The following is a 12,432-nucleotide window of genomic DNA, read 5'->3' as shown; positions in this document are numbered from 1 at the left end:
GAAACACTTTCTTTCAAAAGGAATTCTCACCACTAACAATGCTGTTTGTGTGTTTACCAGGGGGAGGCAGGCCTCAGAATGCATCCAAAAAAAAAAGTCACGGTTAATAACACGACTGGCCGGTGAAGGAGGGGGAAAAAATGCACTGGAAGTTTAGTGTGATGGCAGGAGGAAGAAAGAGAGGCTGAGGTGGTCGTTTCTTGCCTTTTTCAGGCGACTCACAGGTGCTGCTGGAACAGCTTGCCTCTTCCCTGCCTTCCGAAGGCTCATCCGGCTTCTCCATGGTCCTGGACCTCTGAGAGCTGCTTTGCCATTTTCCAAAGGACTTTGCCACAATCGCTTTGTCCGCCGCTTTCATTGTGTTCTGTAAAACACATTTGCAGCATGACTCTCCAGGTTTATCCCTCTTGTGAGCCATCTAGCCCCTTCACTCCCTGCTGCCACTAAACCTACGCTCATCTCGCCAACACAAAGTAAAGCATATACACACACACACACACACACACAGAAACACATTCACCCAGACTCTCACTTGGCTTTTTTAGTGAAATTTCCTTCCCTATTTCTACAGCTATTTTTCATAGAATGTTCCTGTCACATTGTCTCAACTGACAGACAGTAAGTTAACTGTTAGGCAAACACAGTTTGCCCAAAATTTGGGCGGAAGAAAAAAAAAAAAAAGAGAAGGAGAAAGACAGAGAGAGAAGGGGGGGGGGGGGTGGAAAAGGAGAGAGAGAGAGAGCGAGAGAGAGAGCCAATGAATATGCAGATTAAAAAGTAAACATTCAGGAGGAAGAGCGTAGAAAAAAAACAACAACCACATTTTCATATTTAATCCAACTTAGCAGAAACAAAAATAACACATTATGCCCTAATTGGGTGCCGTGCAGTCCACAAATACTATTACAAGGCCGATCAGGATTAGCGGTGCTACATACCTAGTTATCTATTTCTGAGTGCCAAGACTGCGAGCAGTGGGCAACTAAATTTCAAAAGCTGGCAAATCCAGTTGTCTCCTAAATACAGAAAGTACTTAAATCCGGAGCTAACACAAGAGAAAGAAGGATAAAGGATGCTCTGCATATCACCAAAAAGCTCGTGCACTTTGCAGAATCACTGGCTAGGTTAAACAAATATGCTAAGCAGAGATCAAAACAATCCTTTGATCTGCAGCCTAGTTTCCAGAGCTGTGGCTCGGCTCCTGTTGTAAATAACTTGTATAAATCTGTACCATTTGCCTTCAGGTAATATCAAAAGTGCCAGGCATTCGCTAGCACACGCTTCGCTCTGCCATTAGAAAATAGATCAGATAAAAAATTCACATTTATTATTTACTTCCTAAAATTTCCTGGGCTGCAGGACGGCTGCAGGAGTATTTGGATGCTGCAGAATACTGGTTTTGATTCCTGTAGAATACTGTGTGAATACTGCAGAATACTGCTGTGTGACTACTGAAAGCACAGGCCACATACACTCACTACACTCTCTTTGTATAGAAACCTTTTTGTGGTCATACCTCTACTAGATTCTGGGCCAATAAATAAAACAAATAACCACACAAACAAACAAACAAACAAACAAACAAAAGCTGATGACTACTGTACATACCTCCAGCATAACTGTCAGGTCCGGTGCGGTGAAAAACATTGTGCAACTTGGTACAATAGAGGCTTGAGGAATCCAACGGTAGAAAAGCTATGCAACTTGCTGACTAACTTTGCCCCGTGTTTTGATGGCGGACACAAAGGAAAACGCTGTCCATTCAAAACAGGGCAGGGCTGCGCGGGGAACAGAGGGGGCCGTGTCCTGGGCTGCCGTCAGTGTCCCGTTTGACAGTGCAGAGGCCACGGTCCACGCTGGCACAGAGTGACACGGAGCTCGCGCCGCCAACAGAACAACTTTTGTGCCCACGGGAGTCATCTTTTAGGAGAAAGTTTCTGTCCTCCCCCCTCCACCCCTTAACTTCCACAGTCGTGCTTTTGATTCCAACAGCTGGCCCGGGTGCGGAACTCAGCCCCCCTGTTTCCGTTCTGTGTGTGTCAGGCATAGAAAGGGCCTGTGTTGAGTAGAGTCTGACGTTTAGAATATATCTCAGATAATATCAGACTCAGCAGTGGAATTATTAGCTTCTACAATGCAACCTATTGCATTTTTACTCTTGTCAGCATAAGCACATCAGAGTCAGCTGTATGAAAGTCAAAGTCAAAGTCAATGTCTATACAGCTGCCTGGAAAAAGTTTGGAATTACCTGGATTTTACCAGGATTGGATCATAAAACGTGGTCCAATCATTGAATTTTAATAGTGTAGTAACAATAAGGAAAATCTTTATATGTATATTTTGAAGGGACGTTCAGGTGTGTTAAAAGTCTGTTGAACCTTTGATTGTAATTTAACTTCCAGATGCAAGAAAACGTAAGTGAACAATTTGGAGGTACTGGCATTTCTGCATTGATTACTAATAAAATGTCTGATCTTTATATAAAAGTCAAACATAATCGAACAAGAATAATAACACAAACAGTTGCACTGTTAATGTTTTTATTGAACACACTGAGGAAACATCCACAGTGCAGGCTAGAAAAACTAAGTGCCTTTCTGCTAATGACTTCTCCATGAGCTAAATGGAACTAACAATTAGTGTGGGCTTTACAGGTGCTTTAATAAAGGCACACAAAGCCCAGTTAGTGACAAATCTGTTTGTCTGGATAGTGTACACCAAAGTTATAGAGACACATGAAGCTGGAAATGACTACAAAAGCATTGGTAAAAACCTGGGTGTACATCAATCCACAGGTAAAGTTACTGTTGCTACTCTCCTTAGATGGGAGAGTAAAAGAGTCCATGACCTCAAGCTAAAGAGATGTTGGGTTATTTGTCAGGACAACAACCGAAAGCACACATCTAAAAACAACTAAGGAGTAGTTGAAAAAAAGAAGACTCTATCGAGATGCATGACCTGAAAAAGGCAATGCAGGCAAGGCATGAAATATTTTCAATTAAATTCCTCCTTGATGTGAAGCAAATCTTTTTGCAGCTACAAGAAACGTTTAGTGGAACGTTTAAGCGAACAGACCACTATTTGATTAGTAATCAATTTAAAAATCATGGTACTTGCAACTTTAAGTCCATTTACAAAGACTTTTAACAGACCTACATGTTGGATGTATTCAAATATACACACTAAGCTAAAAGGGATTTCTTTATTGTTACTACACCCTTAAAATGGCTTCTAGAGTTATTTATTTAAGAAAGTGGTTTTATATGAAACCACAACAATTTTAGGAACTATTTAAATGCTTAGATGGGTTCTTGTCTCTCCTTAAGAGAAAAACTTCTTGCATGTGGTTCTTCATAGACAATTTTACAAAATGCATCAAAAAGGGCTCCACTATTGTTATGCATCTGTAAAAAAAACCTTTTTTTAATGATATATGGATTTTAGCCAATTTAGATTTAGCATTTTCTTTCATTTAGAGGAATTTCCCCAAGTATACTGAAAGTATAAAAACTATAAAACAGCACATACAGATTTACGCATTGACCAAAAAAGTGTTCAACAAATCAAAAGTATCTCTTCAGCCTGATGCAGCTTTGCACACTCTTGGCATTCACTCAAGCAGCTTTATGACAAGCCACCTGGGATGCTTTTCCAACAGACCTGACAAAGTTCCACATATGCTGAGCACTTGTTGGCAGCTTAAAACTACTAGCTGGGGGGGCATTTAAAAAATAATTTTGGGGAATTGAATTCACTACATAATTTAGATACAAAATGCCTTTTAAATGGTTAAAAACTAATTTCTAAGCTTGTGCCAATAAGAGGGTGCAGCTGAGAGATACTCTACTTAGTTCAGCAGTAAACCAGTAATGTGCTTATATTTGATAGCAAATGTATAAAACATATGGATGGTGACAGTGCGAGTTTCCACTCTGGAGTTGCTGGTCAAAAAGCAGCTCTCCCACTTTGGTCAAAACCCTGACTTGCCGTAAGCTCCACAGCAGGCCCAAAAATCTCATACAAAGAAACTCCAGGCTAAGGAAACACTAATGAAAGTCTGGGCGCAGCAGGAAGAGAGGCAAAAATTGGAAAGACAAAAAAAAAATTGATAATTTTCGCTGCCTGTGGATGTGGAGTGGGGCTAAATTGCTGCATGCTATATTAGCATGTTAGATGGGAGTGCTGGTCTGAGAGGCGGTGTAAGCTGTGCATATGCATTGCAGGGCTAAATTGTGAAATGACAGATTCTGGGTGCGATGGAGAGAATGACTAACTAATAAGAAGAGAGTGCCAGTCTGCTGGAGGAGAAAAGTATTAGCACTCTCCGCTGTCAATCATGCGCCCCGGAAAAAAAAGACAAAAATGGTTCCAACAATTATCATCTTTGCAAAGATCACGGCTCTTTGACTCACTCTGAAGCCAGGCAAATAATAAATACACATGGCATAAGGGCAGGGTGTACATGGCAAGCTTCGTCCACTGCCGTGGGGGTCATGCATTTAGACATAAGGGGACATGCAAGACAGTGAGAGAATTAGTTGGTGCAAATTTGGCATGAAACGCTAACGACAAACATGACTAAATGAGAAGGCATTGTCTGAGGTTGCTGAATAATCTCTGGTTAATTATAACGTCTTCGGTAACGGCTGTAAGCTGTGACGATGGTTTGAAATCAGTGTTTGTGTGTGTGTGTGTGTGTGTGTGTGTGTGTGTGTGTGAGCGAAAGTTACCAGTGCTCAGATCCATGCCTCACCAATCAGAACAGAAACAGCAAGAAGTTCTAACAAGGAAGAGTCTGCCAGGTGGCGAACTGGCGGTACCAACACAACGCACAATCTGTCCGCTTCTCCTTCCAAACCACTGACAGCTGCCATCAACAGCCCCACACTCACACTCTCCCGCACACAGACACACACACACACACACATGCATTCACGCACACACATGTAAGCGTGCATGCACACATACATACACACGCACAATTGGTGCATCGGCTGGGCGCTACCCCACCCATAATGGGCAGGCGGTCAGGTAGCCTTACAATGATTTCCGTCACCCTAATCTTACAATTCAGTATTTGGTTTGGAAAGTGCCATTCTGCTATTTGCTCAGAACCTATACCCGTGTTTCTTCCCTGTCGTACAGCCACAGGAAGCCTTGAAATGTCTTAAAATGCACCTCCTCAAGTGCAATGAAATGAGGGCACGACGAGGAGCGCGACCATGAGCGACTCCACTCTGCTTGCTGCAGAAGCAGGCGGCTAAAAATAAAAACTGGCAAAGTTCTGCAGATCTCTTATTGGTCCCATAGTTTGATTTCACATTTAGCATTTTGCTTCCCCCCCTCGCATAAACAGAGCATTCTTCTCCTCCTGCCATACAATGAGACTTGAGTGACTCTGGCAGCGCGTTTTGGATCGCTGCTCCTCAATCCACCAGTGTATGTTATCAGCAGGTAAACAAGCTTTCCAACAAAGCCATAATGGAACTGCACGCGGCATAAAGAGGCTCATCTCAAAAAGCTATAGAGCCCATCAAAGCCGGTGTCATTCCTTCGGCACAGGCGCTGCAGCTGGGAAATGCTGGGCTGTTAGGCTCCATTTTGAATCGCCAGCTATTTTCAGACTCTTCAACTATTTGGAGTGATTATCTAGAACTTGTCAGAGAGTAGGGGGAGATTATGGGAAATAAAACAAGACATCTTTTAGAGAGGAGGGTTTTCTTTTTTCCAGCCTGCTCTAAACGTTCCCCTTTTTTGCGCTTTACGTCGAAATTTATTTTGCAGGCGCGAAAGCTCTTTTTCATCGTTGGGTTGGAATTAATTTGGGGGGTTTGCAGGGCACCCTTTTAGATGTTTTCTGAGAGGTTTGGATTCCAGATTCAGATGGTCGGAGAAAATAAAACACAAAGATTAGAGATTACATAAAGAACTCGTGCCGCTTCGGTTTAGAACACGGAATAGGGGACAGCTTTTTTCAGAGGGAGAGAAAGAGAGAGAGAGAAAGAGAGAGAGAGAGAGAGAGAGAGAGAGAGAGAGAAGACTTGCATCATACTGAACTATCAGTGAGAACATACCAAAATGAAATCACATAAACCACCTATTTGGTTGTCACCCAAAACAAAGGCCTCTTTTCTCCCTGTGGGTTCAGGCGACTGCAACAACTGTCATGGTGTGAATATGCATTCCGATTTCTTCCATGGAACCCAACATCATGCCATGTCCTACGGTCTGTCAGTCTGGCCGTCGGCATTTGCCACACACATGCAGCGATTTCTTCCTCGTCTTCCAAAAGAGTCGTAATCAGGAATAGCGTCATTAATACAAATTTGACTGTTTGGCGAAAGCGTTAAAATGTGATCCATTTTAAAACGGACATAATACCCAATACTCATGTTAGCTATATGCCATTTTTAATATGGTACTAGTTTCATAGTTTTATGCCCAAATATTCTGCATAATTCATCATCAGGACTTGTCATGAACGTAAAAAAATAGTGTGAATCAGTTTGATGAAGCGTATGTATCTGCATTCTGTCCTACCATTAATGTAATTGTAATGTAATGACTTTCTATATATTTTAGGATAGGAGGGATTTGTCTTTAATGAAACTACTTTTTTCATGGAATAAAACTATAAATTATATTAAAAAATAATGTTTTTCAATTACTTTGGCATTCAATGTAATTTATCACAACAATGATAAAATAATGGACAACTCACAGCTCATAGCTTTTTACCACTATAACATCTAGATCCTTCAAAGATACACACCTTCCAAGACCCTTCCTACAGCTTTAAAAAACAAATTGTCAGTATACTCTGCACATACTATTATAGTTAGAAAACTGTTAAATTTAAGTAGGATTTTCATTGTCTGTAGCCTTACACTTCCTTTTTATATGCACAGGTGTATTTAATATTTTAATGACCTGGTAGTGTTTTCATTTAGCCCTAATTTCAGCAGCACAGTTTTTAATTATGTTCAATTATGAAAGTGGAAGGCACGTAAAATTCTTATTTTCAGGTCCGACTTAAAGGATGATTTTGCTTATGAGCTGACTTGACTCCAGGGCATCTGTTGTCAGCTTTGCACAATTGCACACAAATTTGCATGGGATTCTCTTAACAAACAGGCTTTGTGTGCAAGGGATGTAAATGTATATTGTATTTTACTCCTGTGGGGTTTCCGGGTTTTTTTTTTTGTAGAAATATTACAAGACCTGTATTTAAACAACAGTGAAAACACTGAAATGATGTTTGAGTAGATATATGCTATATATATTTTTGAGCACCAGTGTGAATTCGGATCTAAATTTCCACATGGGGAAAGCCAAGAACCTTAAATTGGAATCTGTCAGTCTATCTCAAACAGCTCAAAGGTGCAAAAAAAGGTGCTTTTCTGCAACAGATCCTCAGTTTAGCGCAACTGAATATTGCATAAGATCAAACAATATCAAAAGACCTGCTTCTGCACTTAATAATCCACAAGACCATTATAGTTCGTATTCGTCTATTAACTGAGCGATATATTATTTTTCATCCTGATCATAGCTGTGAAGGAGGCCAGTGAAGCATGTCTGTTTGATGATCTTTGTGTATGTATGTAGCATTAAAGCGTCTTTTCAAAGGTTGTTTATTCCAGAGACACAATCCTTTGCCCAATTTTCTGACACAATGAGTTACGTTTGTTGGATTTAAGTAGATTTACTTCTTGATGCGCAGCTTCCCATTTAGGCATCATCTCCAGTTTCTCGATTCTGATTACCTGCTATGTCAAGTTGGAAATATTTTCATTCAATTCCCATCATTCCCCCATGTCTTTTATCTCTTATCAATAGGGCAATATTTTTTTCTGTTGTATTATTTTTTTGTGGTTCAAAATGTGATTAGATGTAGAAGTCGAAATTGGAGAAATTAGATCCCAAGCTTTTATAAATGCTTTGACTATGTCTGGTCCTAACAGACACCATTATCCACCTTACGCATCAGGACTACTTAGCGCCTCCGATTCAACCTAGGAAGTGGATTTTGTGTCATCTTCATAAAGTGCAGTCCTTAAGTAATTAGTTGACCCCAAAACCCTAAAAGAGTTGAAACAAAGGTGTTTACATCTATGTTGGGTAAACCATACAGGGAGCATATTCCTTTTTTCACAGTTCCTTCATTATTGGGAACCAAAAGTAATTTGACAATTGGGTGTGTCTGCATTATGTACATATGCATATGAATGAACAAAATGTTGAGCAGGTAAATGAGGCTGAAAAATCTAAAATAAAACAAAACATTTCACATTCCCAAAGTCAACTGCTTGGTAAACTGTAAAGCACTGGCAAGCTTAACAATGCTGAAACACCGGAGCAAACCACGGTAGCAGATGACTAAAGAACAATTTTAATCAAGAAGAAAAACTGATTAACAATTAAAAACAATTCAAAACAGATTAGCCATATTATCCATGATAAACACCAGAAGGATTTTATATAGTTCAGGCTTACCACAAAATATGGGTTAAAATAATATTAGTTGTGTTCTTTCTTGCTACTCAGTGTCGAACTATGTTAGTCTTTTTTCTTGCGATTTAAACTGAAATGACTAATTCTGACATAACTTTTGTGGAAAAATTAGATACAGTTTAACCTTCAATAAAGTAATAAAATGAGCAAAGTGTGAAGATTAAAATGAACTGCTAGTGATACACTGCAGGCCATCTCATTGTAAAGCATGGTGGCAAAGAAAAGATAAAAAATTAAAGATAATAGAATTAACTCACTTTTTTTTACTGTGACAGCAGTAAAAGGACCATCCAGAACCATCACGACTTCCCAGACTGTTCCAAAAAATGACTATTGACCTTGGGTTCAACACCTGAAGCAAAAAAAAATAAATAAATAAATAAATATATATATATATATATATATATATATATATATATATATGTATGTATATAAATATTCATAACTTACATTCTGCATTAAAACATCACACGTATTTGTATAATTTAAACTATAATGGGAGTACAAAGTCTATATAATAAACCCCTGTCGCTAAATGTATATATCCCTGCTGTCCCATGAAAGACCATCTCCATTTTTATCCAATTTTAATTTTCTTCATAATATGAACCCTGTAGCTGCTCTGTACACTGTGTAAATAATTTGAGATGAACAGACCAATAGAAATGCTCTAAATGACTTAATAAAATGCTCTAAATGACTTAATAAACTCTTATTTTAACTTCCATTCATACAGTATCCTGTAAATCTACCAGTTTTTCGTGGGACAGCGACAATATAGATTGCTGTCTTCTCTTTTCCCCAGTTAATGTGGGAAGTGATCAAATCACTTTTGCATGAAAAAAACGGTTGCATTTTTAATTCTTAGAATAAAGCAGCAAGACGTTGAGAGTGGTGTGTGCATTTAGACCGATGTACATAATGTATCAAATTCTGTTTTTTCTCATTTGTTCCAATGCAAAACAAGACTATACACACAAGAATGATGTTTCATTAAATTCCAACCATGATAAAATATCTCCTTCTTCCAACAGAAACATAGAATTTACTAAAAGTTTCTAATCCCTACAACGTAAACTTGTTTCAATTAAGTATGAGTAAAACAAAATAATGAATCGCTTCTGTGCTTCCAACTTTTCTTCTGGCATTGTTCGAAAAACAAGGCTGTAAGTCACTGTTGATTTAAATGAGTTCATGGTTTTTATCTCTATTCTGTTTTTAAATCATTTCCCCCACATATATTTTAGTCACACATCAGAGCGCGCTGCGCTGAGTGTCATCTTGACGTATTATTTGCTTTTTGGTGAAGCAAACACCGTTTGGAGGGAAGGAACGTGGCATCGCCCAATTCCATTTTGCCCATCGTCTCGACGTCCCAGAGGCACAGTGGGGGGCTGTAAACATTTACACTCCCAGGCCTGTCCATTGCACATGCTTCTGCTTCGCCAGCAACCTCAGCATCGCATATTTACTCAGTCAGGCCTGTCCCGAGATTCTACGAATCACACCAGCGAAATTTCTGAAAACGCCATCCAAATGTGACAGCCGACTTATGCTAAATGGAGAAAATAAGGCAAAACATTGCTGAAACACCCCTAGGCCCACATGGTACCGAAGGCTCGGCGGAGAGCTGCTAGGCTCCCCGCTGTGAACTGGGAAAGTGATGTTGGTGCGCCTTGCTCTACCACGAGGGCAATACCATCGCTGGGCCCCTGACTGAAGCCCTTTTGAAGTCTGCTGCCTCCAAGAGGCATGCCAACGCCGCCACATCAGAGTAGCTAATGCTCCTACAAAAGCCAGTGTTTGGATGAGGGCAGAACACGAATACAAGACATGTCTAACTTTGGCACACTGGGAATAATTCCCTCAACCACACTACCTCTGCACAGATAGCGCGGTGCCTTTCCCTCCTGCCAGAGTTTAATTTTAGATGGAACATGTTATATAATGCGATAAACAATGGCAGGAAAAAAAGTGGATCCCATTAATTTCTGACATGTATGGTCTGGTTTGATATTCATTAGTTTATTTTGACACAATAGAGCCGTAATTCCTTGAGAATCCTCCATTTTTCCGAGCTGCAAGTGGTGCCAATGACTCAAGAGCATCAATAGCTGATGATTACAAAACTTATGTAAACAAGTACTTGTCATCATAGCAGTGCTGGCATTTGCATATAATTAGAGATAGACTTTGCAGTACATTCTTTGGAAGCAGATATTGAAAATCATATTCTTTTTTTAAGGATTCTGGTTTGCCGGGAAAAAAAACATCTGGTAAAACATCTTGTAAGAATTATTTACTGAAAAGTAAAAATAAAAATAGTAAATGATGAAGTATATATGAGATAAAAGGCAGTGTTAAAATTGGTATAGTAGTGGGTAGGGTTTAGGTTATTCCCCCCTACATCATCAATGCCATTATGCCTTTTAATTTTATGAAAGAGGCAGAGAAGTGTAGAAATGGCAATATATTGTATTACAAATTGGAATCAGTATGCCACTTGAGCACCATTTTAACTGTAGACAGGTTCAAGCAGGCTCAAGATCCATCTCACTAAAAGCAGCATGTACAGAATGTATACAGGCATAGCAATTAAATCATTTCTCAGCTTCCATCATGGCTCTATAGGCGTTAAACAGGACCGTACTAGGATCCATGATAGCTCTCAGGAGAGTGGTTCAGGAACAGTAGTTCTGCTGCTTTACATTAAGTTTGCTTAGTTATATGCACACAGTTGTATGTAAAATAATAATACTACTAATCTGACTACACTGTTTGAAGTTGTTCTTGACTGCAGAAAAAAGAACATAGGATGTGCATTCCATAGATATCTACGCCACTTCAAGGCAGTACACCATGTACATACACTGAGGTGTGCAAGTTAACATCTATCTTTTTAGCTTCATTTCTTGTTCAATTGTACATGTGTCTAATTCTACGCTACTGTGGATTGGATGTTTTCGACATTGCAAGATATTGGGCCAGATTCTGTGCTGCTGCTAGAGCTTTATCGCAGGCTGCCTTCCGTCGCAAATAGATACAGAGGAGCATGTCACGGTGTGCGTTCTAAGACCACAGGTTTTATGTCACAATGAAATGATTCTTACACAGTGTGCAACATACTTTTTTTTTTTACAGGTGTAAACCTGCCTTCAACTGTATCTAACAACCAAGCTGCTTCTAATTCACTCCCATATTCTTATGCAATAGCGTTCATTTGAATGCCTAAAAGGTGCATTGCCCGGTTAAAGGGTGTTTTCGCATTGGTGTAACCTTATGTATTGTTTCTTTCATGCAAAAACCTTGTATCACTTCACAAAAGAGGGGCAAAAAACATATTTAACTATAAATGACAGTCAATGCAAAAAAGTTTTTTTTACAAGTCATTTTGGAGCATTTCTATTGGTCCGTAGTTTATGACATTTTGACACAATGTAAAGAATAACTACCAGATTTAACATATGTCAAGTTCAAAACTGCAAGACAGTGACAATATATAACAAATGGGTTCAAAAAGTGTTCAACAACTGTTACAAGTCAAATAATGCTTTTTGCTTTGAGTGTATTTAAACAGAGCATTTACATGACCTCTACCATAGCACAGGCACTATACTGTTGCCACATTTCCATTCACATTTTACCATTGTACCTCAAATCAGGATGATCAGGGTGTTGATTTTTTTGTTTCTTCAGCTTTTTAAACTGTTACCAGCACGACATTTATCATGTGTTGTACTGTGGAATGGTAGTGAAAGCGATGCAGCTGAATTTAGATTTATGGCACCAGATTCAGGCATGGTCATTACACAGGAACTGATCCCCTCCTGGTAAACTTGTATAGACACATCTAGGCAAAGCAGATTAACACTGATTGCTTTACATAGAATTTTACTGTAGTAAACATTCTCCAGTTTC

The 12,432-nt window shown here is 39.3% G+C and overlaps 1 protein-coding gene across 4 annotated transcripts in view; it reads right to left on the bottom strand.

Moving 5' to 3' along the window:
- Positions 1 to 1,672, bottom strand: part of st18 (ST18 C2H2C-type zinc finger transcription factor) — a 59,495-nt gene extending 57,823 nt beyond the window's left edge. For 3 of the 4 annotated variants that reach the window (XM_072680240.1, XM_072680242.1, XM_072680241.1), the window contains exons 1-2: positions 1,609 to 1,672; positions 205 to 364 (exon numbers count right to left, since the gene is read on the bottom strand). In XM_072680240.1, the coding sequence (XP_072536341.1) occupies positions 205 to 364; positions 1,609 to 1,647 (199 nt within the window). In that variant the 5' untranslated portion in view covers positions 1,648 to 1,672. Of the gene's footprint in view, positions 1 to 204; positions 365 to 1,608 lie in introns of those variants that run through there. The other variant, XM_072680246.1, reaches the window with a different exon arrangement.
- Positions 1,673 to 12,432: the final 10,760 nt, after the last annotated feature.

The sequence above is a fragment of the Salminus brasiliensis genome, chromosome 5 (assembly GCF_030463535.1).
Source record: "Salminus brasiliensis chromosome 5, fSalBra1.hap2, whole genome shotgun sequence".
NCBI classification, from domain to species: domain Eukaryota; kingdom Metazoa; phylum Chordata; class Actinopteri; order Characiformes; family Bryconidae; genus Salminus; species Salminus brasiliensis.
The sequence above is the reverse complement of the archived record's forward strand: the minus strand, read 5'-3'. Positions and strand labels throughout refer to the sequence as shown.